General features: G+C 44.7%; 1 protein-coding gene across 3 annotated transcripts in view; it reads right to left on the reverse strand.

The window, feature by feature from the left end:
- The window catches only part of NECTIN2 (nectin cell adhesion molecule 2), a 200,587-nt gene that overhangs the window by 37,562 nt on the left and 136,322 nt on the right, over window positions 1-26,703 (reverse strand). For 2 of the 3 annotated variants that reach the window (XM_030212833.1, XM_030212835.1), the window contains exons 6-7: window positions 22,433-22,571; window positions 22,086-22,146 (exon numbers count right to left, since the gene is read on the reverse strand). In XM_030212833.1, the coding sequence (XP_030068693.1) occupies window positions 22,086-22,146; window positions 22,433-22,571 (200 nt within the window). Of the gene's footprint in view, window positions 1-21,163; window positions 21,263-22,085; window positions 22,147-22,432; window positions 22,572-26,703 lie in introns of those variants that run through there. The other variant, XM_030212836.1, reaches the window with a different exon arrangement.

Genomic DNA, 26,703 nt, shown 5'->3' on the forward strand with positions numbered 1-26,703 from the left:
TCTGTCGAAGGCGCGTTCCGCATCTAGGCTAACTATCAACCCCGATGTGCCTCCCACTGTATTATGTATGACTGCTGCTAGTAATTTGCGAACATTTAGGACTGACTGGCGACCTCTCACAAAGCCTACCTGATTCTCCTGAATTAACTTGGGCAACAAAGGGGCCAGTCGGTATGCCAGGACTCGTGAAAGAATCTTCACATCCACGTTTATTAATGAAATCGGCCGGTATGAGCCAGGGTCCAATAAATCCCTCCCACTTTTTGGCAGAAGGCTGACTAGCGCCATATTTGCCTGAGGAGGAAACGCCTCGTGCTCTATGATTTCTGTATAGTATTCCCATAGTGGTCCCAGTAGTTGGGGGCCTAGCATTTTGTAAAACTCGCCCGAAAAGCCGTCAGGCCCCGGCGCCGAATGTAACTTTAGGGCCTTGATGGCTCTCTGAACTTCTTTAGCCGTTAATGGCGCATTAAGCCCCTCCACTGCTTCAGCCGGGAGCTGCGGCATACCCGACCGAGCCAAGTAGTCCCTTATTCCTTTTCGCTCCCCAGGTTCTCCTTGGTATAACCCTGAGAAGTGCCTCCAGAAGGTCTCCGCCACCTCCTCCGCTCTAGACACTCTCTGTCCTACACTGTTTCTCAGGACCGGTATATAGTGTGACCTACGCGCTCCTTTCACCAGGCGAGCTAACTGCCCTCCCACTTTGTCTCCATGCTTGTAAAGTTTGTACTTTCTGTAGATAAGGGAACGGGTCGTTCTCTCGTGCAAGAGTTCATTTAATGCAACCCGCGCTGCCCTCAATGAATCATAATTTTCTGCTACTGGGTCTTTAATGTACTGCCTCTTTGCCTGTCTGAACTGGCGTTCTCGAGCTAGGATCCCCTTTGCGATCTGACGATTTCTCTGGCTCACATAGGCTATTATGTCTCCTCTTAGCACAGCTTTGGCAGCTGCCCAAAAAAGAACTGGGTCTTCCGCATGCTGGGCATTAAAGGTGCTATATTCCTCCCATTTTTTAAGGAGATATTTCTGAAATTCCGGGGAGGAATATAGATAGGCCGGGAAGCGCCAGTGTCTCGCTGATTGATAAAATGGCTGTGCTTCCAGGTCTATCCAGACCATAGCGTGATCTGACAGCTCCTCGGGCCCTATCTTTGCTGCCTGGACCTGCGAGAACAATTCTTGGGAGAGTAGTATGTAGTCTAGTCTGGATTGTGTACGGTGGACTCTTGATGTATGAGTATAATCGTTCTCATCCATGTTCAGCAGCCGCCATGGATCAACTAACCCTGCAGCTTGACAAAAGGATTCTAGTAGTGTGGGCCCATCAAGCTCCCCTCTTCTCCTTGGTCCCGTGCGATCCAGTCCCCAGTCAAATACCTGGTTCATGTCCCCTGCTATTATTTTGGGCAGATCTGGGTACTGTTGGCACTTGCTTAATAACTGTGAGTAAAACTGTTTGTTCATCCCAGTTGGTGCATAGACAGCCACCAAAAGTCTATCTCTGCCCTGCAGGTGTATCTTAACTCCAACATATCTCCCTTCACTATCTTTGAATAAGGGCGTTACTTGACAGGCCAAAGCTTTATGTATTAAAATTGCTACCCCTCCCTTTCTGCCTACCGCTGGGGAACAGTACATCTCCCCCACCCACTGTTTTTTTAGCTTTTCATGCTCCTCTTGGGAGAGTCTCGTCTCTTGGACGCAGGCTATCTGGGCCCCATGACGCTTCAAAGCCTCCAATATCTTTGTTCTTTTTATTGGGGTCGTGATCCCACACACGTTCCAGGAGATCACACGAACCTCACTCCCCCGTGGCTTGCTCAAAACTCTTGCCTGGTGTTGCAGTCATAGTATCCTCTCTGCGTTCCCAGGAGAGCCCAGCCTCCCTCCCAGGGAATCTTCCCGTTAAGTTCTTAATGTCTCTGTCCTTACTTATTTTCTCATGCCCCCGCCCTTTCTTTATCATGTGTTCGTTACTACAAGTGCCCCACCTTTCGATGCCCCAATTGCACACAAAACTAGTTCTGCTACCCCCCCAACTACCCTTTCCCATGCCCTCCCTCTTCTTCTTCTGACCCCTACCTCCCCCCCCCCGGCTCCCCTCTGTCGTCCCACCCCTCCCCCGTTCCTTATCCTTCCCTTTATTGTCCCTCCCATCTCTGTGTCCCAACCCATCTCTCTCTGGATGGGTAATCGGGGTTTCCGTGCCTCCGGGCCCCAACTCTAGCAGAGTTATGGCAGCCCCTTCATAACCAATCTTGGGCATCAACCCCTGAATCTCTGTGTGGGTTCTTTACTATAATGTTACTAACACTCCAACATAGCAATAAACATATGATACATTACATTAGGTAAGTTATTTCTCTTTCTCTCCTCTGTCAGGCCTGTTTTTCTTGTCTTCCAAGTCCTCCACGTGGTGTTGTGCTGCAGAGACTGTGCTGCAAAACTTCCATTTGCCTTCACTCTTGATTTTAAGTACCGCAGGGTATATTAGCATGAATGGCACTTGCATTTCATGGAGTCGCTGACACCATGGAGTAAATTTTTTCCTCTGCTCCTGCAGTGCTGCCGAATAGTCCTGGTAAATTCAGACTTGGTGTCCATTGTATTTAAGATCCTGGCGTTTTTGTCTATAGCCTTGCAAGATTTCTACTTTGTGCACGTAGTTGTGCACTTTGACTATAACTGTTCTCGGGTTTTTCTTTCCTTCTTGATATCTTCCCACCCGGTGGGCCCGCTCCAAACAAATCTTGCCCGCGTGGTCAGATAGCGCGAATTCTTCTGCTAGCCACTTTTCCAACACAGACGCTAGCGCTTGGTCTGGGACCGCTTCTGGGAGGCCCACCAGCCGCAAATTTCCCCGTCGCGATCTGTTCTCTAGGTCATCGAGTTGAACCTTCAGCCGCTCCACGTTTGCTGTAAGGTCTGTTACTTGGCGCGCGGTGGGGCCCGACGCATCTTCGACGTCCGAGACTCGCTTTTCAAGCTCACCCGTTCTCTGCACAGTGTCCGTGAGGAGCGACTCTAAGTTCGCGGTGCGCACGCATAGTTGGTCTAGTTTTTGCGCCATCACCTCCTCCATCACATCTCTGAGCTGTTTTAACTGCTCCTCCGTGAACGCGGCGTTCCCGCTCAGCGTCGGGCCTTCCTCCGCACCACCCGCTACCTTGTGTTTGTCTTTTTCTTTTTTCGTGCTTCTGCTGGTCATCGCTCTTGCTGGAGTGCTCAGAAACTTTTCCATAAAGGTTCTCCACTATGTTCTAATGTTTAAGGGCTCTTGCCTTTTAATATAATCGTTTTAATTTCAGATTTCAGGGGTCAGGGCCTCGGAGCTCACGAAACCACGTCTGCCTCCTTTCAGAGCATCACGTGACCCCCTCACCGATTCGTTTTAAATGTACTACTTTTGTAGCTTCATCGCATGCCCCCTAGTCCTAGTATTTTTGGAAAGCATAAACAGATGCTTCATGTCTACCCGTTCCACCCCACTCATTATTTTATAGACCTCTATCATATCTCCCCTCAGCCATATTTTCTCCAAGCTGAAGAGCCCCAGCCGCTTTAGCCTTTTCTCATAGGGAAGTCGTCCCATCCCCTTTATCATTTTCGTCGCCCTTCTCTGCACCTTTTCTAATTCCACTATAGCTTTTTTGAGATACGGCAACCAGAACTGAACACAATATTCGAGGTGCGGTCGCAACATGGAGCGATACAAAGGCATTACACACCATGGAGGGATACAAAGGTATTACAACGTCCTCATTTTTGTTTTCCATTCGTTTCTTAATAATACCTAACATTCTATTTGCTCTCTTAGCCGCCGCCGCAGCACACTGAGCAGAAGGTATCAACGTATCATCAACGACGACACCTAGATCCCTTTCTTGGTCCGTGACTCCTAACGTGGAACCTTGCATGATGTAGCTATAATTCAGGTTCCTCTTTCCCACATGCATCACTTTGCACTTGCTCATATTAAACGTTATCTGCCATTTAGATGCCCAGTCTCCAAGTCTCGTAGGGTCCTCTTGTTATTTTTCACAATCCTCCCGTGATTTAATTACTCTGAATAACTTTGTGTCGTCAGCAAATTTAATTACTTCACTAGTTACCCTCATCTCTAGCTCATTTATAAATAGGTTAAAAAGCAGCAGTCCCAGCACAGACCCCTGGGGAACCCCACTATCTACCCTTTTCCATTGAGAATACTGACCATTTAATCCTTCTCTCTGTTTTCTATCTTTTAACCAGTTTTTAATCCACAACAGGACACTACTTCCTATCCCATGACTCTCCAGTTTCCTCTGGAGTCTTTCATGAGGTACTTTGTCAAACGCCTTCTGAAAATCCAGATACACAATATCTACTGGCTCACCTTTATCCACATGTTTGTTCACCCCTTCAAAGAAATGTAGTAGATTGGTGAGGCAAGATTTTCCTTCACTAAATTCATGTTGGTTTTGTCTCATTAACCCATGCTTTTGAATATGCTCTGTAATTTTGTTCTTTATAATATTCTCTACCATTTTGCTCGGCACCAACATAAGACTCACCAGTCTATAATTTCCCGGATCTCCACTGGAACCTTTTTTAAAAATCGGTGTTACATTGGCCACCCTCCAATCTTACGGTACGGTACCATGCTTGATTTTAAGAATAAATTACATATTATTAACAATAGTTCCGCAAGTTCATTTTTCAGTTCTATCAGTACTCTAGTATGAGTACCATCCGGTCCAGGAGATTTGCTACTCTTCAATTTGTCAAATTGCCCCATTACATCCTCTAGGTTTATAGAGATTTCATTCAGTTTCTCCGACTTGTCAGCTTTGAATACCATTTCTGGCACTGGTATCTCTCCCAAATCTTCCTCAGTGAAGACCGAAGCATAAAATTAATTTAATCTCTCCGCTACGGCTTTGTCTTCTCTGATCGCCCCTTTTATCCTTCGGTCATCTAGTGATCCGATTCATTTGCCAGCTTCCTGCTTTTAATATACCTAAAAAAAAATTTTTACTATGTGTTTTTGCCTCCAACGCAATCTTTTTTTCAAAGTCCCTCTTTGCCTTCCTTATCAGCGCTTTGCATTTGACTTGACATTCCTTATGCTGTTTCTTATTATTTTCAGTCGGTTCCTTCTTCCATTTTCGGAAGGATTTTCTTTTGGCTCTAATAGCTTCCTTTACCTCACTTTAAACCATGCTGGGTGTCATTTGGTCTTCCGTCCTCCTTTTTTAATACATGGAATATATTTGGCCTGGGCTTTCAGGATGGTGTTTTTGAACAGCACCCATGCCTGATGTAAATTTTTGACCCTCGAAGCCGCTCCTCTAAGTTCTTTTTCACCATTCTTCTCATTTTATCATAGTCTCCTTTTTGAAAGTTAAACGCTAATGTATTAGATTTACTTCAAAGCTAATATCAAATTTGACCATATTATGATCACTGTTATCAAGTGACTCCAGCACCATTACCTCCCGCACCAGATCATGCACTCCACTAAGGACTAGGTCTAGAATATTTCCTTCTCTCGTCGGCTCCTGTACCAGCTGCTCCATAAAGCGGTCCTTGATTTCGTCAAGGAATTTTACCTCTCTAGCATGCTCCGAAGTTACACTTACCCAGTTAATATCAGGGTAATTGAAATCACCCTTTATTATTGTGTTGCCCAGTTTGTTTGCTTCTCTAATTTCCTTTAACATTTATATATCTGTCTGTTCATCCTGGCCAGGCAGACTGTAGTACACTCATATCACTATCCTTTTCCCCTTTACACATGGAATTTCAATCCATAGAGATTCCAAGATGTGTTTTGTTTCCTGTAGAATTTTCAATTTGATTCAAGGCTCTCTTTAACATACAATGCTACCCCCTCCACCAATTTGATCCACCCTATCACTACGATATAATTTGTACCCCGCTATGACAGTGTCCCACTGGTTATCCTCCTTCCACCAGGTTTCAGAGATGCCTATTATATCTAATTTTTCATTTAGTGCAATATATTCTAACTCTCCTATCTTATTTCTTAGGCTTCTGGCATTCGCATATAGACATTTCAAACTATGTTTGTTGTTCCTATTTACATTACGCTCAGTACTTGACAGTATTAATTTGCAATCTTTTGTCTGATTTTTATTAAAGGACACTTGATCTACTACGGTCTCTTTTGCAACCTTACTATTGGGATACCCTATCTTCTCTGTTTTGGTGATATCTTTGAAAGATACCTTATCCCGAATCATGCGCTTTTGAGAGACTGTCGGCCTTCCCCCCATTTCTTTTTTTTTTTTTTTTTATAATTTTATTTATTCAATTATTATTACATTTATATCTCAAACGTAATATAGAATTAAAGAAATATACAAAATTGAACTAAACAATCAGGCAAAATATAAATTTTGTTAGTCCACATTTAAATGATCCAAGAACTAGGAACTCAAACAAAAATAGTATAGCTTCAATCTACAGAAAACATTTTGCAAACAGGAAGGGCAAGAAATCAAGTCAGGCCAGCCGATAAAGCGTACAATCCAAACAAACAGTAAATTACTCTTTACTGACAATAAATTCTAAAAGTTTATCTGGGTCAAAGAAAATATAATTAGTGGATTCCAACGAAATATAGCATTTACAGGGAAATTTAAGTATAAAGGTCCCACCTAATTGTAAGACCCTTACTTTCAATAATAGAAAAGATTTTCTTCTTCTTTGCGTCTCTCGAGAGAGATCAGGAAATACTTGAATTTTTGAACCAAGAAAAGGTGTGGAGATGTGGCGAAAAAATAATCTAAATATGTTATTGCGGTCCAGTTCTAAAGCAAATGACACCAACAGTGTTGTCCTCTCCGTAATAACTTCCATAGAGCTTTCCAAAAACTGTGTCAAGTTCAGATCAGATTGAGGAGGTTGTAAATTTCCAATTCCAGCCCCAGAGATGTATAGCACTCTAGTTAAAGGAGGAAAAGCTTCCGGGGGAAGCCCCAGAATTTCAATAAAGTATTTTTTAAGCATTTCTTTGGCTGGAATCAAAGGGGATTTAGGAAAATTCAGAAACCTGAGATTGTTCCTCCTTAACTGATTCTCCATATAGTCTATTTTCTTCCTTTGAACAGTATTATCCTTAATAACTGCCGAAATAGAGTTTTTAAAGGAATTTACCTCGGTTTCAAAAAGATCCATCCTATTCGTCTGTTCAGTAACCTTACCCGAAAGCTCTAAATGAGCCTGAGACAACTTCCCCACATCTCCTCGCAAAGTTCCTGCCACTTGGAGTAACGTACTGTTTAATCCTTGGATCGCTTCCCAAATGGAATCCATTGAGATAACGGATGGTCTCACAAGTTCCCGGAGACTAGCGGAGGGCTCGCTCAGTTGCCGCTCGGGCAAAGAAGCTTGCAGCAACAGGCCCGATTGCGGAGTTGTTTCCAACGGAGACGAGGTCGCTATGGGGTCTCCACCGCTATCCGCAGGGACTCCACTTCCGGAAGCCCCCGTCGGTTGCCTCTCCATAGCCAACAACTCCCCTCCGGGTCTCTGGGGCGTTATCGTCGGAGGGGGGCTTAACGTCACTCCCTCTACGCTAAGGTCCGAGGAATCCCTCGGACCCCTCAAAGCACTGGCTTGAGTTCTCTGAAACAGCATTCCCGCTTCTTCTAACGTCGTCTGTCGGGTGGTAAGGGAATTCACCCGTCCCGTGGAGCGAGGTAAGCTGGGTTTACCCTTTCTCTTCCCCATAGACAACTAGGGGAGATTCCCACACACGACTTCGGAGTTGAGGGGCAGGAGCTGCTGTTCATGCGTCCTTCCTAAAACGCCATCTTGGATGGAGTCCTTCCCCCCATTTCTAGTTTAAAAGTTGCTCTATCTCCTTCTTAAATGCCGATGCCAGAAGCCTGGTCCCACCCTGGTTAAGGTGGACTTTTGGAATTGCTCCCCCTTCCTCAGAATGTTGCCCAGTTCCTAACAAATCTGAAACCCTCCTCCCTGCACCATCGTCTCATCCACGCATTGAGATTCCGGAGCTCTGCCTGTCTCTTGGGCCCTGCGTGTGGAATGGGTAAGCACTTCAGAAAATGCTACCCTAGAGGTTCTGGATTTGTGCTTTCTACCTAAGAACCTAAATTTGGCTTCCATAACCTCTCTGCTACATGTTCCTATGTCACTGGAACCCACATGTACCAAGACAGCCGGCTCCTCCCCAGCATTATTTAAAATCCTATCTAGGTAACGCGTGAGGTCCGCCACCTTCGCACCAGGCAGGCAAGTCACCAGGCGATCCTCACATCCACCAGCCACCCAGCTATCTATAAGCCTAATGATTAAATAACCAACTAAAACAGCTGTCCTAACCCTTCCCTCCTGGGCAGCACTTGGAGACATATCCTCGGTGTGAGAGGATAGTACATCCCCTGGTGGGCAGGTCCTGGCTACAGGAGTACTTCCTACTTCACCAGGGTGATGCTCTCCTTCCAGGAAACCTCCCTCCTCCAAGGTGGCACAGGGGCTACCAGACTGGAGGTGGGACTTCTCTACAACATCTCTGTAGGCCTCCTCTATGTACCTCTGTGTCTCCCTCAACTCCACCAAGTCTGCTACTCTATCCTCAAGAGAACGGACACGTTCTCTGAGAGCTAGGAGCTATTTTCATGGGGCACACACATATAACCGCTCACCAACTGGGAGATAATCATACATGTGACACTCAATGCAAAAGACTGGATGGCACCCCTCTTGCTGCTGGAATTCTGACTCAATCTTAGTATTTTTGAGTTTTTCAATAATTTAAAACTTGCTAAGGATCTCTGGTTTATATTCCGCACCCAGAGGGAGAGTACAGGTTAATGGTCGTTATTACATTGCAGGGTACGTGCCTGGGGTGTCCATTATGACCACTTTTTTTTACGCTGTCATTGGAGCCTCTGGGGCCCCTTACATATGCAGACCCAAATATTACAGGCGTAAAGGTGTAATCCGTTGGGTTGGTCGTGAGCCCTTGGGCCCTGGCCGAGGCCAGCAGGGCGCCGACCCAGGCCAAGGGGAGACCGACCCACCACCGCACACCCCAGCTACACAATACCCCCTAAGCTACCCCTCCCCCCAGTCCCTCAGGAAGAAGGGAAATAGGCATACAGGCGGGCCTCGCGGCCGAACCGGAACCCACGCAGACAGAGCCACTCGTGCGAGCCTCACGGCTGAACTGGAACCCAATCACACACAGGGAGGGGTGAAAGAACCCAGAGGGCCCCAAGATGCCAGACACGCGCTGAACACCAGCAATAGGGCAGAGGGGGAAACAAAGGACCAGAGCGGGCCACGCCCACGCAGGGGACTAGCGCAGGACAGGGGAACTAACACAGCAACCCCCTCCCCACCAGGGTAGGAGCCCCAGGCAGAAGCCAGAGGAACCAAACACAAAGGAAGGCAGAAAGCCTTTGCCTCAAACCCACTGTAGACAGAGGCACACAGAACATAAAGGGTTAAGCTTGTAGAGCCAGCAGAGAGAGAGTGCCATAAATCAACAAACAATCAGAGAGAACGCTTCCCCTCCGGAGAGGGAGTGGGGCCCATCCAAACAAACACACTGGCAGAGGCAGGAATACAATACACACAGTACACAAAGGGTTAAACTCACTGAGCCAGCAGGCCAGGACACTGGGAAGAGAAATCCTTAAAACAAACAAACAAAGGAGAAGGCTCTCACTCAGCCCAGAGCCCCGGAGGCTGAGCAATGCCCAGCCCCCACTAAACAAACGAGCAGCTGACCCTGATTACAGAGCTACGCACACACACACACACACACACAGCAGCAGCTAACCCAGAGGCAGTGTTGCCAGGTGGGCGGTTTTACGCGACCCGCCACGGGAAATTTTTGCCCGCGGCGGGTTGCGGTTTTTTGGGCGGTTTTTTGGGCTTCCGGGCGGCTTTTTGGGCGGCTTTTTGATTTTTTTCGGCCGCGGGGGGCGGGGTTAGTGACGTTTTTGGGCGGGGTTAGTGACGTTTTGGGCGGGGTTAGTGACGTTTTGGGCGGGGCCGATGACGTGGGAGGCGGGGCCGATGACGGGGAGGCGGGGCTGATGACGGGGAGGCGGGCCCGATGACGTGGGAGGCGGGGCCGATGACGGGGAGGCGGGGCTGATGACGGGGAGGCGGGCCCGATGACGTGGGAGGCGGGCCCGGTGACGGCGGGGGCGGGGCCGGTGACACGGGGGTGGGGTGTCAGGGGCGGGGTTTGTGTTTGGGCGGGTTTTGGGCTGGTTTCTGGCCTGGATTGGGCTGGAAAAAAAATTTCTACCTGGCAACCCTGCCCAGAGGGAAGGAAAAGAATACTCTAAATCAACACAGATCCCTGTCAGAACCTAGAGCACGTTCTGAGAGAAACCTATCAGGCTTTCCTGTTACCACCAGATAAGTAACGCAAAAGCAGAGAAACTCTTCAGCTGCAGGCTAAAGTACTATCCCCTGACGTCAGCACAACCCCTGGCAGCCAATCAGAAGAGACGTCCCCCCTCCCCCTCAGCCAAATCGGCAGAATCATAACAAAAGGTAGGCAGGGAAGAATTTAAAATGTTCTTTGCGGATGATATTTTACCTATGAAAGCTTTTGCAAAAAAACTGAAAACATTTTTATACAAGACATTTTTGTTGATAGACATGTCTTAGATCAGAGCTGCAAGGCAGTCCCAATAATCAAATCCTGATTGTGTATTCCACCTTCACCCACCCTGGCTCATTCACTTCACATGGGCATCATGCCTATGACCTTGGAGCAGTCTATCCTCCTCTAGATTTCATTCCCTATTCTTGTAACCACAATTCTATTGATCTCTGCCTTATCATGCCTCCTTCACCTATACTTTTATATCTGCTTTATTTTATGTAAGCCACATAGGACTGAGTATTCAACTCAGACAAATCTAATAAATTCAAATTCAATATATTGTTAGCATACTGAATATGTTGTCCTTTCTGTATTTAAAATGAATACACCAAAATCTGAGCTTTTAAACATGACTCTGGACCAGACCAGGGCCCAACAACTGCAGACTACTTTCCCTTTCTGCTAAGCACAGGGATGTATTAAGGATTTGGGTGTCAAGATCAGTCCTGAGGCTTAAAACCTGTATAAGCTCAATTACAGTAAATTATTCCAAGATCTCTCCCATGACTTAGATAGATGGCATGGGATGACCCATACGTGGATGGGAAAAATGGCAGTTAGTAAGATGATGGTCCTGCTTAGGTTTCTTTATATGCATCACACTCTTCCCCTATCTGTACCAAAGGATACCTTAGCACGATTACAACATATGTTTTTTTCATACATTTGGAGTTGCTAGAAAGTTCAGTTAGAAGGCTTGGGGGGAGGGGGAATGGGGGTGCCAGATCTGCTCCACTGTTTTTGGGCTATACAGATAAGACGTCTCATGACATGGGGATAGGATATCCCTAAGGCTTTGGTGAAAATATAACAAGCATTGTTGGGTTCATATCACGACATTCTCTCCTGTACACATTGAGAAGGGTGCTGGGAAGAGAAAATTTTGATAACCCCATTATAAAGGATTCTCTATCACTGTGGTGCAAAGAAAGTTTCCTACCTAGCCCTGTCTATTCTGCATTATTATGCAAATGATTGGGATTTCAGAGTGTTGTTTAGGTGGGCACAAAGTGGAATCTGGTATTTAAGCCAATCTTTTCCAACGATGGGAATGAGTAGAACTAGAAGACATGAATTGAGGTTGCAGGGGGGGGGGGGGGTCGCTTAGGAGTATCATCATAAAGCTCTTTTTCACAGAGAGGGTGGCAGATGCCTAGAATGCCCTCCCATGGAAAGTGGTAGAGACAAAACCGGTAATGGAATTCAAAAACGCATGGGATATACACAAGGGAATCCTGTATGAAAATAGAATGGAATCAAAACCAAACAGCAGTGCTTAGATGGCAACTCCATTAATTGAGTAATAAGGCCAGTGCCAGACTACTATGGTCTGTGCCCCAATCATGGCTGGACAGATCTGGATAGGCTGGAGTAGGCTTCAATGGCAACTCCAGAAGTTGGGGAACAGAGCCAGGGATAGACAGATTTTTATGGTCTGTGCTCTGAGAATGGCAAAGACAGATCAAGCTCAAGTATGCATATCGTATCATGCTATGAGTTTATCTTGTTAAGCAGACTGGATTGACCATACAGGTGTTCATCTGCCATCATCTATATGTTATATATAAGATGACCTTTGAACCTTTCAAGATTTGAGGAACAGCTATGGCATTCCTCAAACAGAACTTTTTTCCCCCCAGCTACAATTAAGTCACCTCCTACAAAGCAATCCCCTTAATGAGTGGCTGGAGTACGACCCTATACCCTTTGAAGAGTTGATATATAGTGGATCAAAGAATTAAATTGATGTGCTTGAGCAGCAGAAGGTCCCTGCACTTAAATATCAATTAGGAACAAGATCTGGGACGGTAAAGAGTAGTCCACCATTCATCAAATACGTTTCAGCCCTCTATATCAGCCAACTTAGTGAAAAATGGAGTAAAGATACTGAAAAAAGTGGTATATTTCTTCTTCTAAAGTTGTACAATTGCATTCCTCTTTTGGAAAACTTTGTTGGAGAGGGTATGGACAGGAGGGCAACTCTGGGAGGAGCATGTATACTTAATTTACAGCAACGTTTGAAAAAAGGATTCCAACGGAACCAGCTTTTTTACTTTTACAACTGCTACCAAACAATACTGATGGAGATTTTAAATGTAGTGCTGCCTTGCACAGCAACCAATCATCGAGAGGTAGCTAAATTATAGAGAACAACCCTGCTTCCTACTATGCCATTATTCCACACAGCCTTTTAGGAAGTGTATTATTTGTGTAAACTGACAACTATGAAGCATAATAGACTGGAGAAATTTGATAAAATCTTCACTGCATTTCTACTTTGGTATTGACATGCTGAACTTCAGAGTAGGATTCATTTGATACAAACCCCCCCCCCCCCCCCCCCCACTTACTTCTTTATCTTACTCTATTTTACTCTATTTATACTAAATGGATCTATGCACAATCGCCCAAATTCTATAAAGGGTGCCTTAAGTTGTGTGCGCTAATTTGGACACTTAACCAATTAGCAGCACTAAGTGGCTTTAATTAGAATTTACGTGCACAACGTTCTAGGCATATTTTACAACGTGGTGTGCATAAATTCTAATGTGCCCAGTCGAAAAGGGAGTATGGCTATGGAATGGACAGGTTGTGGGCATTTCAAAAAACTATGCGTACTATTATGGAATACACCTGATCTATGTCTAAATTAGGCGCAGGTATTTAGGACTGGTTTTAGGTGGCCTAAATGGGTGCGCCTAAATTTTAGTTGCAAGAATGACACGTGAGCATATTCTATGAACTACACCAACTTTAGGTGTAGTTTATAGAATTGCACAAAGCGCATGGCTTTTTGGCGCCTGCATGAGTGGGAAAATGTGGGATATAAGCAACAAATAAAAATAAATAAATAAATAAATATTTAAGGTGCCACTTATGGAATTTGGCATGTGGGGTTACTTGTTTGATTTACTGTTGTACTTTTCTAGTTTTCTTTATTTTGATACTGTTATATTTTTATATGTCTTCCTTGATCTAAAAGGTGAGAGAGAGATGGGGGAGGGGCCAAAACAGCAAACAGGATGCTAGGAATTATTAGGAAAGGGATGCAAAATGAGACCAAGGGTATTACAATGCCTCTGCATCGTTCCATGGTGAGACCTCAACTTAAGTACTGCGTTCAATTCTGGGTGCCGTATCTCAGAAAAGACATAGTAACATAGTAGATGATGGCAGAAAAAGACCTGCACGGTCCATCTAGTCTGCCCACGATAAACTCATATGTGTATACCTTACCTTGATTTGTACCTGTCTTTTTCAGGGCACAGACCGTATAAGTCTGTGCAGCAGTATTTCCCGCCTCCCAACCACCGGCTCCGGCACAGACCCCGTATAAGTCTGCCCTCTCCCATCCTAGCCTCTCAACCACCAACCCCTCTTCCCCCCGCCACCCAATTTCAGCTAAGCTTCTGTGGATCCATTCCTTCCGCACAGGATTCCTTTATGCCTGTCCCACGCATGTTTGAATTCCGTTACCGTTTTCATCTCCACCACCTCCCGTGGGAGGGCATTCCAAGCGTTCACCACCCTCTCCGTGAAGAAATACTTCCTGACATCTTTCCTGAGTCTGCCCCCCTTCAATCTCATTTCATGTCCTCTCGTTCTACCGCCTTCCCATCTCCGGAAAAGATTCGTTTGCGGATTAATACCTTTCAAATATTTGAACGTCTGTATCATATCACCCCTGTTCCTCCTTTCCTCCAGAGTATACATGTTCAGGTCAGCAAGTCTCTCTTCATACGTCTTGGAACGCAACTCCCATACCATCCTCGTAGCTTTTCTTTGCACAGCTTCCATTTTTTTTAACATCCTTCGCAAGGTACGGCCTCCAAAACTGAACACAATACTCCAGGTGGGGCCTCACCAACGTCTTATACAGGGGCATTAAAACCTCCTTTTTTCTGCTGGTCACACCTCTCTCTATACAGCCTAGCAACCTTCTCGCTATGGCTACCGCCTTGTCGCACTGTTTCATCGCCTTCAGGTCCTCAGATACTATCACCCCAAGATCCCTCTCCCCGTCCGTACTATACTATAGCGGAATTAGAAAAAGTTCAAAGAACAACAACCAAAATGATAAACTCTTCCCATATGAGGAAAGGCTAGAGGTTAGGGTTATTCAGCTTGGAAAAGAGACAGCTGAGGGGGGAGGATATGATTGAGGTCTCAAAATTCTGAGCGGTGTATAACAGGATAAAAGTGAACCAATTTTTCACTCTTTCAAAAAGTGAAAAGACCAGGGGGCACTCAATGAAATTACATGTAAATACTTTTAAAACAAACAGGAGGAAATATTTTTTCACTCAAAGAATAGTTAAGCTGTGGAACTCGCTGCCGTAGGATGTGGTAACAGCTGTTAGCGTATCTGGGTTTTAAAAAGGTTTGGACAAGTTCCTGGAGAAAAAGTCCATAGTCTGTTACGGAGATGGACTTGAGAGCAGCAACTGCTTGACCTAGGATTGGTAGCATGGAATGTTGCCATTAATTGGGTTTCTGCCAGATACTTGTGACCTGGATTGGCCACTGCTGGAAGGAGGATACTGGACTAGATGGACCCACTATGGCTATTCTTATGTATGTATTCTTTTCCTGTTTATTATGTTGCTCAGTATGAAAATAAAGTTTAAAAAAATAAAGACTACAGGAGATCACATGATGCTTTGAGAGAGCAAGACGTGTCCACCTCGCTCCCCGGGACCTCTGTACACTTTACCACCTATAAATAACCCGTTTTATTACCCACTAAGCTTTAATGCTGCTGCACTCATCTACTAAATGGATAAGTACATAGAAATGTCGCCAAGCAGTATGGTGGGTAAAGGAATCAAACGAGTAAAAGAGACACCGAAGGCGCCCGGCAAAATGGAGGGGAAGCCGCAACAAGAAAACCAGCTCTTCTCCACAGAGCAGTTGCAGCAACTGACACTAGCGGTAGTGGCAGCCCTGGAGCCGAAATTGGGATGATTATCGGGTCAACTCTCCTCGTTTGAGACCCTTTTGGCTGATATGAATAAACGGGCAGGCGAACTGGAACAGAGAGTCTCGATGTTAGAAGATGCTTCCCCTCCAGCCACAGAGCACATGGTGAACCTTGCCAGTACGGTTCGGGCGCTGTCTGAGAAGGTTGATGACCTGGAAAATCGCTCTCAACGGTCCAACTTAAGAATCATCTGGATGCCGGAAAATGTTGGCGATGCAGTCCTGTCAACCGTAGTAGAGCAATGGCTGAAAAACGTTTGACCTTTCGGACAGTGCGGGGCCTTTATGTCTCAAAAGAGCACACCGCGTGGGCCAACAGACGCCAAGAGCAGTACTTATTAAGCTCCATAACTATATCCACAAGGTTGAAATATTATGTGGCTACAGAATGAAATGGGACTCTCTGCAATTTGATGGAACAAAATACGAATCTTTCAGGATTACTCGTCCTCCTTACAAGAGCGGAGGAGGCAGTTTACACCGTTATGTCACCAGCTTATGAAAACAATGTTAGATTCCTGCTGTTGTACCCGGCCACACTGAAAATTCTGCAACATGGACACTGGCAAACTTATGATAGCGCCGCCGCAGCAAGGACTTGTGTGGACAAAATATTGCAAGAACTTTCTAATAACGCACCAAATGGATAGACCTGGCCCTCTTTGGGAGGGAAATATCGTGTGTACCTTAGATAATATCCGTTAATATAAGGGTTAGACAGCATAAGGTATATTGATAGGTCGGGGTGCAGAGGTCCCAGGCATTTTTGCATGATCTTAATATCTGTCTCACTTGGGAGATGGATATCTACAAGGGTTTATTGGGGAAGGGGAGAAGGGTTGGGAGAGGGGGGAGGGGGTGGGCAAGGAGGAGGGAGAAGGAAAGGGGACGATATAGACCAATTTGTGAGGGTAATAACAATATGAATGCTGTGTGTACTGTGGACAGCTACTCAGATATTATTTGTGTGGTTATGTACAAGCTTTGGTGCATCGTAGGTAGGATGTTCCCTCGGGGGAAGGCTGGGCACCCCGGGATGGAGATGGAGGACCGTATACAATGTAGGTTGTTCCACGGAAATTCCAGATAACCCTGTTCGACGCTCGGTGAGAGTGGTATCGTGGAATGTCTGCGGAATCACCTCACCTATTAAAAGAACCAAGATTTTGGCAGCGTTGAAGAGGCAGAGTGGATATAGCTTGCTTGCAGGAGATGAGGCTTTCTGATGAAGAGCATAAGTTACAGCGTAAATGGGTGGGAGAAGTTTTTGCATCGTCGGCCACGGGATGAAGAGGAGGGGTAGCGGTCCTGCTGCATAAATCACTTGCTTGTCAGGCTAAGTTATTGTTCAAAGATGAGGAGGGCAGATTTGTAGGCTTACAAATAAACTTGCAGGGCAGAGAGATACTGCTGGTGTCGGTGTACGCGCCAGCGGGCTTCGATAAATCTTTTTACCCTAGGCCAGGGGTAGGCAACTCCGGTCCTCGAGAGCCACAGGCAGGTCAGGTTTTCAGGATATCCACAATGAATATGCAGGAGATAGATTTGCAAGCACTGCCTCCATGGTATGCAAATCTATCTCATGCGTATTCATTGTGGATATCCTGAAAACCTGACCTGCCTGCGGCTCTCGAGGACCGGAGTTGCCTACCCCTGGCCTAGGCTTCTCTCATGCTGCCAGAAATACCCTTCTCTACCGTTGATCATTGCTGGAGATATGAACCTAGTATTCGATGCATCTTTGTATAAATCTAGTTTGGTACGTGATGAGGTGCAGGGGAGACGCTCAGTACTGGAGTCTTTTTGCACCACGCTGGGCCTAGTTGACGCATGGCGGTTGTTGCACCCAGGTGAGAGAGACTACACACATACATCCCATGCACATCAGTCTCTCGCCCATCTCGATTACATTTTTCTATCACAAAGGTTGATGAGTAGAGTTCTCTCAGCCACAATAGGGCCCAAAGAGATGTCTGATCATGCTAGGATATGGTTGGACATTGAAGCTGCACCATACTTCCAGCAGGCTTCAGGGTGGAGGTTCCCAGCGTATCTGTTCGCGTCCCAGGATTTTACTAACTACTTATCAGAAAGATGGCAGAGCATTGTCGCCACAAACCAACAACATATTGATGAGCCATTGCTTTTTTGGCCTACGGCTAAAGCTGTGCTTCGTGGAGATATAAATGCCTATACTAGTGCAAGGAATTGCAAGATCACGCAGGGGATCGCAGACTTAGAACAGAAATGGAGGGCAATTAAACGTCAATACACACAAAACCCTACCCCCACTCTAGAGCAGCGTTAAACAGCCTTTTCCACGAGCGGGCCATGAAGTCTCTTGTTTACTGTGAATATAATTTCTATAAATATGGGGAAAGGGTGGGGGGCTATTGGCACATATGGTGAAAAGGGGTAAGAGATCTCATTTCATCCCAGCAATCTGCAACCACACGGGAGGAGTCTCCACCAAAATAGAGGAGATAGCAAAAGTTTTCCACCTGCATTTTGTTGCTCTATAAAAGACAGAGGCGGCAGACGCTGACCTAGAAACAAAGATTCATCAGTACCTTAAAGAAGCAGGAATGCCCAGGTTTCCTGCGGGGGTGGCAGCAGCACTTAATCAACCCACATCAGGGAAAGAATTGCAGCACGCCATTAAGGCATTAAAACTATTTTCTGCCCCGGGCTCAGATGGATATACTAGTGAGTTCTATGAAACTTTACAATCACATTTGATAGGTCCCCTATGCGATTATTATAATACGGTAGTCGAGGAAGGTAAATTCCCACCACATGCAAATGCTGCCTTGATTAGCTTGTTACAGAAGCCAGGACGAGATTTGCAGCAACCAAGCTCCTATCGCCCAATTTCTTTAATTAATGCTGATGTCAAGTTGCTGGCGAGAATCTTGGCTGACCGCCTGGCGCCGCTATTGCCCCAAGTAATTGCTGATGATCAGGTGGGTTTTGTGAGGGGGCGACAGTTGGTAGTCAACGTTAGGAAACTTATTTCTACTTTATTATGGGGCCAGAAAACGGGGGCTTCATACTGAGTAGTGAGTCTCGATGCAGAACGTGCTTTTGACCGAGTACTATGGCCTTTTCTATTTGCTACCCTGAACTGAGTGGGTATGCAGGGTTGGTATTTACAAGCAGTGATGTCTTTGTATGCAGCACCGCAAGCAGCACTTCTAGTTAATGGAGTAAGGACAGCAGAATTCCCCATACAAAAAGGAACCCGAAAGGGGTGCCCTTTGTCCCCGTTATTATTCCTCTTGTCTATGGAACCACTTTTGTGCATGATTCGGTCAAATAGAAGGATTCAGGGGGTTCAATTTCCAGGTCAGATGGTAAAAGTGCTAGCTTATGCAGACGATTTGCTATTGACTTTGGATGACCCAGAGAACTCTCTCACGCACCTTTTGAAGACCATAACAGAATTCAGTGCACTGTCTGGGTTTCAGCTAAATTTAAATAAATCAATTGGAATGCCGCTTGGATCAGGCAGTCAAGGCTCATGGCAGAATCTCTTCTCACTGCAGTGGGTCCTTGACCAGGTTAAATACTTAGGAGTCATTATCTCAGCAGATATATCTAAATTATATGATAAGAACATGCTCCCTCTGTTGACATATACTAGACAACAGTTGCAACTCTGGAATGAATACCCCCTCTCATTGATGGGATGCATAGCGTTGGTAAACATGATGCTGGTTCCTCGCTGGCTTTATGTGTTCCAGATGTTGCCCCTGATCTTAAGGAAAAAGGAAGAGCGGCTGTTAAATAAGGCATTTCAGATTTTCTTGTGGAGGGGTAAATGCCCCAGACTCCCCATAGCAATATTATAAAAACCTATACCACATGGGAGGGTTTGGGATTGCTGAATGTTAGATATTTAACTGTATCATGCTCCATGAGACATATGCGGGATTGGCTATTGAGAATGCAGTCCTTTTCAGCCACGTCTCTTGAGACGGCGCTCTCCCCGGTGGTGCACCTCAGTTGGTTGTTACATACTATTCCAGGTAAAGCAAGCAATGTTTGGCATCATAACCCACTTTTTCTTTCAGAGAGAGCAGCTTGGAGGTGGCTCTGCCGGTGCCAAAGTTTTTCAGCAGCGGCCACGCCCTATCTTGCCCTTTGGCATAATCCAGACTTTCCAGCGGGCACATCTTCTCCGGTATTTGCTCGCTGGAGAAAAGTGGGAATCATCTATCTTAGTCAAGTACTCAATGAGGAAGGAAAACTGAAATCTTTTGCTGATCTGCGAAGGGAGTTCACGCTCCCACCTCAAGATCACTTTGCCTACCTCCAACTGCATCATTATGTGACAGCCCTAGGATGGATGAACCTTTGCGAAGATGTACAAGACACTTTGAACTCAGCCCTAACACTGGGGTCACAAAATTCAATCCCCCTATGTTATCATCATAGACATTTATTAGACACAACAGAGGATTTGGATTACAAGAAGTTCGCTAATGCTTGGTCTACTGACCTGCAAGTGGCTGTTCCTGAAGACCAAATCAAACAACATGTATTGAGTTTGCAACATAGCTCCTGCTTTGCACGTCACTGGGAACTTCAATATAAGTTTGCAGTACATCTATATATATCCACAGTGAGAGCATATCGAGCAGTGTTCGGGTCATCTGGAGCTTGCCCCAAGTGCAAACAAGATCAAGCTACGTTAAGTCACATGTTCTGGCTTCGCCCACGTATCAAAAATTTCTGGACAGCAGTGTTTCGTGCAGTGCATCGTTACTGGAAACGTAAAGTGACAGTAAATCCTCAGATTCTGTTTGGGGTTTATAAATACAATGGCCCCACCTGCTCAGAGTTTCGGAGTTTTCTGCAAAAAGCCATTTTAACTGGGGAAAAAAGTCATATTGTTACACTGGAAAGAACCATATGCTCCTACACCGGAAAAATGGCGGATTCATATGATTGATCTCTTGAAACTGGAAAGATGTGTGATTAAAAATTTCTCTTCTGTGGAAGGACAACAATTCCAGAGAATTTGGGAGAGGTTTTGGAAGACACTGCAGCCAGCAGCACGCAGCAGACTATTAAACTGTTAACGTTGTGCAATACCCTCGCAAGGTGTAAGGTTTCATACGGATTATCTTAATTACAGGAGGGGGTTTACTGGGTGGAGGGGGGTAGAGGATGGATTCTTGAGAGGGGTAGGGAGGCAAAAGGGAATGGTAATTATTGGTTGTACATGTGTTGGTTTGTGAACGCATAAGTTTGTTTGGAAATAATAAAAATGATTTAAACATAAAAAATAAAGACTACGGAGACGGTTCCAGCGCTCAGCAATTCGAGTGTCACTTGAACTCTGACAAGGAATACCCATAGAAGAGAGATCTCTTCTCAGTCCTATGAGATACTGTATAGCACGACAACATAGGAAAATGTATACTTACAGTTTCTTGAAGAACAAGAGGGTGATGGAGAAGGAAGGGAAAGGCCCAAGACTTCTGAGTATTCCTCTAACTCTGATAATATCCAAGAAAGAGCTCCCTAGGCTCATGGGATCCAGTTATTCAAATGGTCCAGGAGCCAGCATCCAGAAACCTCTTGCCCACTCTGAAAAGCATCTGGACACCTCTCCTGGGGAAAGGGGGAGTGAGAGGAAAGACTTGGACCTGACCAAATTGTTCCTAAATATTTCCATCTCTTCCAACCTTATTTGTTATGCCGAGAGCTCAACAATCAGTGACAACCAGTTCAGGAGCTCCACAGGCTTATCTAGTCCAGGACCTGCATGATGTATCATCACCATCAGCTAGAGACAGAGAAATACAGAATTGTTGAGGCTGCAGTGTGCCCTTAAGGGACAAATCACACTGAACTATTTTACTTCTCTGGACCCACAGAGTTTGGACTGGTCTGGTAAAGAAGCTAAGGAAAGCGTTCTGTAAATATATACATAAGTATTGCCATACTGGGACATACCGAAGGTCCATCAAGCCCAGCATCCTGTTTGCAACAGTGGCCAATCCAGGTCACAAGTACCTGGCAAGATTGCAAAACAGTACATACATTTTATGCTGTTTATTCTAGAAATAAGAGGAAGAACAAAAATTTTGGATTTTTCCTGTCATTTTGGGATAGAAACAACATGGGAAATATTGTTTACATTTCCCATGTTGTTTCAATTGAATGCACATCCCTACTAATTATGTATTTTTGTATTGTTGCAGACAAATTTGGGTAGCCTTTTGATGGACCAAAAAAGGCTTTATATAAACTTCAGATTGCATTAACAAAGACAAATACACCACAAAATCTAGGGAGAGTTACTCAAAGAGAGACACGGAAAGAAAAAATGTAGCAGCAAACAGAGCGAGATGTCCAGACACAGATGCATAGCAGATACTGTACTTTTCAAATGTTTAAAGGCAAACACAATAGAGAAAGAAAGAGTAAAAACCTCTGTGGACTGCAGCTTCAACTTTGGTGGTGGAGGTTTGTAAGCTGGGGGACCATCCAAACTAAAAAGTAGAAAACAAACAAGAATATTAATAGGTAAAATATTGAGGCACAGAAAAAGAAGAGAAGGTCTTTACCTTTACAGTCAAGAAGGACTCTCTGGATTGTTTTTTGCTGGAGTTGGTGAAAGCAGAAATTCCTTCAGAGAATGAATTTTTGCATTACGTTCAGCCTGGAATTTAAGTTTACACTGTCTCAGCTACAAGAAACCCCACTAGAAATTTCTAATATAATCAGGTTTGTTCTAATAAAGATCAGGGAATAGCACATCATCCCGGAGTTACATACTTATCACGTGCTGTCTGATTTTTCCGCTGCTGTTTGCAGATCAGCACCACGGTGACAACAACTGCAATAACAACAACTGTGGCAATGATTCCACCGATGATACCACCTGTGGCTCCAGCTCCTGAATTGTTTGGGGACCCTGGAAATCAAAAAAGAGGACAGATGTAAAATGTATGTTGCATGCACACCCAGAACATTAACAGGAAAGCATAATGAAACTTAGCAAATGAAAGCACATAAAGACCAAAATGGTCTATCTTAACTGCCTATCAGTGATTTATCCATATAAAATTCCATATGGAACTCTAGTACTCGTACTCCCTTGTGGGGAGCTTGGGGGGGGGGGGGGGGGAGCTCAGGCCCTGAGAAACAAGAGACCTGTAAGATTTTCCTTCCCTCCATAATAATTCTCCTCTATAATTATTCTGTTTGCTGTTTTCAGCCCTGGCTTGCAGGCTGCACTTGTGAAATAACCTAACATATCTACAGGGTCCCACACTTCCCTTACCAGACTGGGTCCAGTCATGATTACACATCAAAGTGTGACAACTTGGACAGTCATGGGAGGGGAAATTGGGAAATGGGACTTTACAACAGGGAGGGCTATTATAGAAATTTGTTTAACCCTTTAGTGTCCAATGTTCCCGTAATAAGCCATATGGGAACAGATGGACACTAAATAAAGGGTTAAGAGAGGAGAGGGAAAATAGGATGTGAAAGGAAGCTGTGCATTCATGTATTTCTGCTGATATGGCTTAAGTATGGGGTCGTGACCTAAGACATGACATTATACAAGCAATTTACTGGCTCTATTATATGTTGTGAAGAAATTAGAAAAAGGAGTATATTCATGTAGGTGAAGTTCTTTTTATGATAACACTAGTAAAAAAGGCCCGTTTCCATAACAAATGAAACGGGCGCTAGCAAGGTTTTCCTTGGAGTGTGTATGTTTGAGAGAGTGTGTGTGAGAGTGACTGCGTGAGAGAGAGAGAGACAGAGTGAATGTGCGAGTGTGTGTGTGTGACAGTGAGGCTGTCTGTGTGAGAGTGTGTGTGTGAGATTGAGTGTGTGTGTGTGAGAAAGAATGAGAGTGTGCGGCAGGGGCCCCCCCTCCGTCTCCCTCCCCTCCCCCTCCCGTTTTTCCTCCCCTCCCCCCTCCCAACTTCAGGGTCGTGGTCCCCCCTCCCTCTGCCTTTCAGGGTCGTGGCCCCACTCCCACGTTCAGGCTGGCTCCCTCCCTCCCTCCCACCCTCCGACGTTCAGGCTGCCTGCCTGTCTCCCTCCCTCCCACGCATGTTCAGGCAGACTCGGGGCGATGGTAGTCCTCCCTTCTTTCTTGCAGGTCGTTCGCATAGGTTCGCGATGCGTCCGACGTCACGTTTCGTCGCGTAGCAACGGGTGAGCGCTGCGATTCGTTGAGTGTCAGTGCTCCGCCCTCGATGTCATCACGTTGTGACACGAGGGCGGGGCAGACACTCATGGAGGAACAGCGATCTACACAACTACAAATTTAGAACATTTGGAGACTTGAGGCTTCATTAGAACGTTGGAGGTGTGTTGTATATAAGATTATTCTGCTTAGGCCTATACTTTACATAATATTATTTTATAATATTGATTCCCTATGAAAAAGAATATAATCTTTATATAGGCTGGATATATCTTTCTTTGTCAGACAGTTTGTTAGTCATAGAGGTCAGATAGGAGATGAAGATGGCATGACTTATGACTCAGGAAGTGTAATTGCTATTCTAGGAATTTGGGGTACGAACTGATAATTGACAGGATAGAAGTTAAATGTGTAGGATTAGGAAAGTAGATGATTGGTTGGTGGGAGGTGCTAAGATGCCAGATTACTGTATAACAAGTATTAAGACAATGTATAAAAATGAGAGAAATTTATGTAGGATCGGCTTCCTGATTTTCATGGCAGGAAACTGGCATGAAATTAGTGAAGTCTCTAATATTTCTTTTTCTGTATTTCAGACTTGCTTAAGCCTATTATATGTACTTGTTTCCAGAATAAACTTATCTTTTTATTTCACTTCTGAGTATGTAAGTATTATTTGTTTTTATTAATGTAAGAAACAAGAATCCAACAGCATGGGTGTTCTGGCAGTAATCAGTTGGGGTTTAGCTAAGGTGGATGCAGACCCAACACCCATCATGTGTCCTTCATCTAACTAATAAAACAGTACCAATGTCTTTTAGGATTGCAACCTCAGATCCACTGGTTTTAGAGTTGAAAATGCTGCTCCATACAAGGTTTATGGAGGAAATTGTAAAATTTTATTCTTTCAAAGGTAAAATGTTGAATCCCTGAAAAGAAAATAAGGGTCTCCTAGCAAGGACTTCTTCTATTGGATCTCAATTAGATCCTGGCCCACTTTGGCTAATTAAGGATTGTGCTGAAAGTTTACTATTTCCATTACATTACTTTAGCTCTTCAAGGAGCAATAAAGTGGTAAAAGCAGTTACTTTAGCTGGGTTTAAAAAAAAGGTTTGGGCAAATTCCTGGAGGAAAAGTCCATAAACCACTAGTAAAACAGCCCTGGAGAAAGCCAGAGTTTATGCCCAAGGTTAAGTAACATGGAATCTTTTGGGACTCTACCAGGTACTTTTGACCTAGACTGGCGACTGTCAGAAACAGGATATTGGGCTAGAGTGGGGTAACTCTTATATTCTTCTGTTAAGGCTGAAAAGACCCAGCCCCAGTGGCTTAATGGATAAGGCCTTCTGAGCCAATGAATGTGAATTCAAGTCCCATCTAAATTAGTATCTCCTCTGGGAATTCTTTCTAGCTCTCTAGTTTCTCTTGCCATCAATTTGGCGCTCTTTTGGAATGGAAGATTTGCCTAACGGCTAGAGCAGCAGGCAAGTCACTTAAGTCTCCACTGCCCTCTGGTACAAACTTAGATTGTAAGTCTTCTAGGGACAGGAACTCATCTATATTTCCTGAATGAAACTAGACTGGAGCCGCAACTGAAAAAGGTATGAGCTAAATTTTTTAGTCAATCTAGACTCGTTGTTAGCAATATAAGCCTATTTCCAACCTATTTTTTCTGGGAAAATTGATAGAAAGGGCTTTAGTGATTCAACTTATGCAAACATCAAAGGAAAACAAGCTGCTGATTCAAAGGCAATGAGGCTTGAGCTCTGAAGAACGTATGAATTCTGACTACTGGCCCTTATCAATATTTTATCAATGAATCTGGATTAGGGACTGGATTCTGTTTATCTTTTAGATTCATCAACTACCTTCCATATCATAGATTATAATGTGCTGATTTTGCAGTTGAAGCCCTATGGTATTGGAATGCTGAATTGGTTTATTCCTTTGAGAGACAGGTTGCAAAGAATTCAGATAAGCACAAATTAGTCAATGATTTGGAAGCTCCAATAGAGTGCCCCAAGGATCTGTGCTTTCCGCACAATCTGTGATCAACTAAATAATTGGTTAGAAGAGAGAAACCAGCTAGATCCATGTCAAAGGCTGAAGCGTCTAGGGCTCTTCAGCTTGGAGAGCAGACGGCTGAGGGGAGATATGATAGAGGTCTATAAAATAATGAGTGGAGTGGAATAGGTAGATGTGAATCGTTTGTTTACTCTTTCCAAAAAGACTAGGACTAGGGGGCATGCGATGAAGCTACAAAGTAGTAAATTTAATACGAATTGCAGAAAATGCTTCTTCACACAATGTGTATTTAAAGTCTGGAATTTGTTGCTAGAGAATGTGGTAAAAGCAGTTAGCTTAGCAGGGTTTAAAAAGGGTCTGGATGGCTTCCTAAAGAAAAAGTCCATAGACTACTATTAAATTGACTTGGGGAAAATCCACTGCTTATTTGTGGGATAAGCAGCATAAAATGTATTGAACTTTTTCGGGATCTTGCCAGGTATCTATGACCTGGATTGGCCACTGTTGGAAACAGGATGCTGGGCTTGATGGATTTATGTAATCTGGATTTAGAACATGTTAAGGAGCAGAAACTAGATGATATTCACAAAAACAAACAGGGGATTTGCCTTGGTGTTAGTACTGCTAGATTTCTCAGCAGCTTTTGACACTATGGATCATATCATGCTAGCACAACTGGCAGAAACAGGCATCAATGGAACAGTACTTGCTCGGTTCAGATCCTACCAGACAGGCAAAAGTTCATATTGTTCAGCAGCATCTTTTTGTCACCATCGGCACTGACTTGTGGGGTACCACAAGGATCAACACTTTCACCTATTCTGTTCAATACTTACCTCAAGCCACTAGCCAAGCT

Source organism: Microcaecilia unicolor, chromosome 8, assembly GCF_901765095.1.
Source record: "Microcaecilia unicolor chromosome 8, aMicUni1.1, whole genome shotgun sequence".
Taxonomy (NCBI): Eukaryota; Metazoa; Chordata; class Amphibia; order Gymnophiona; family Siphonopidae; genus Microcaecilia; species Microcaecilia unicolor.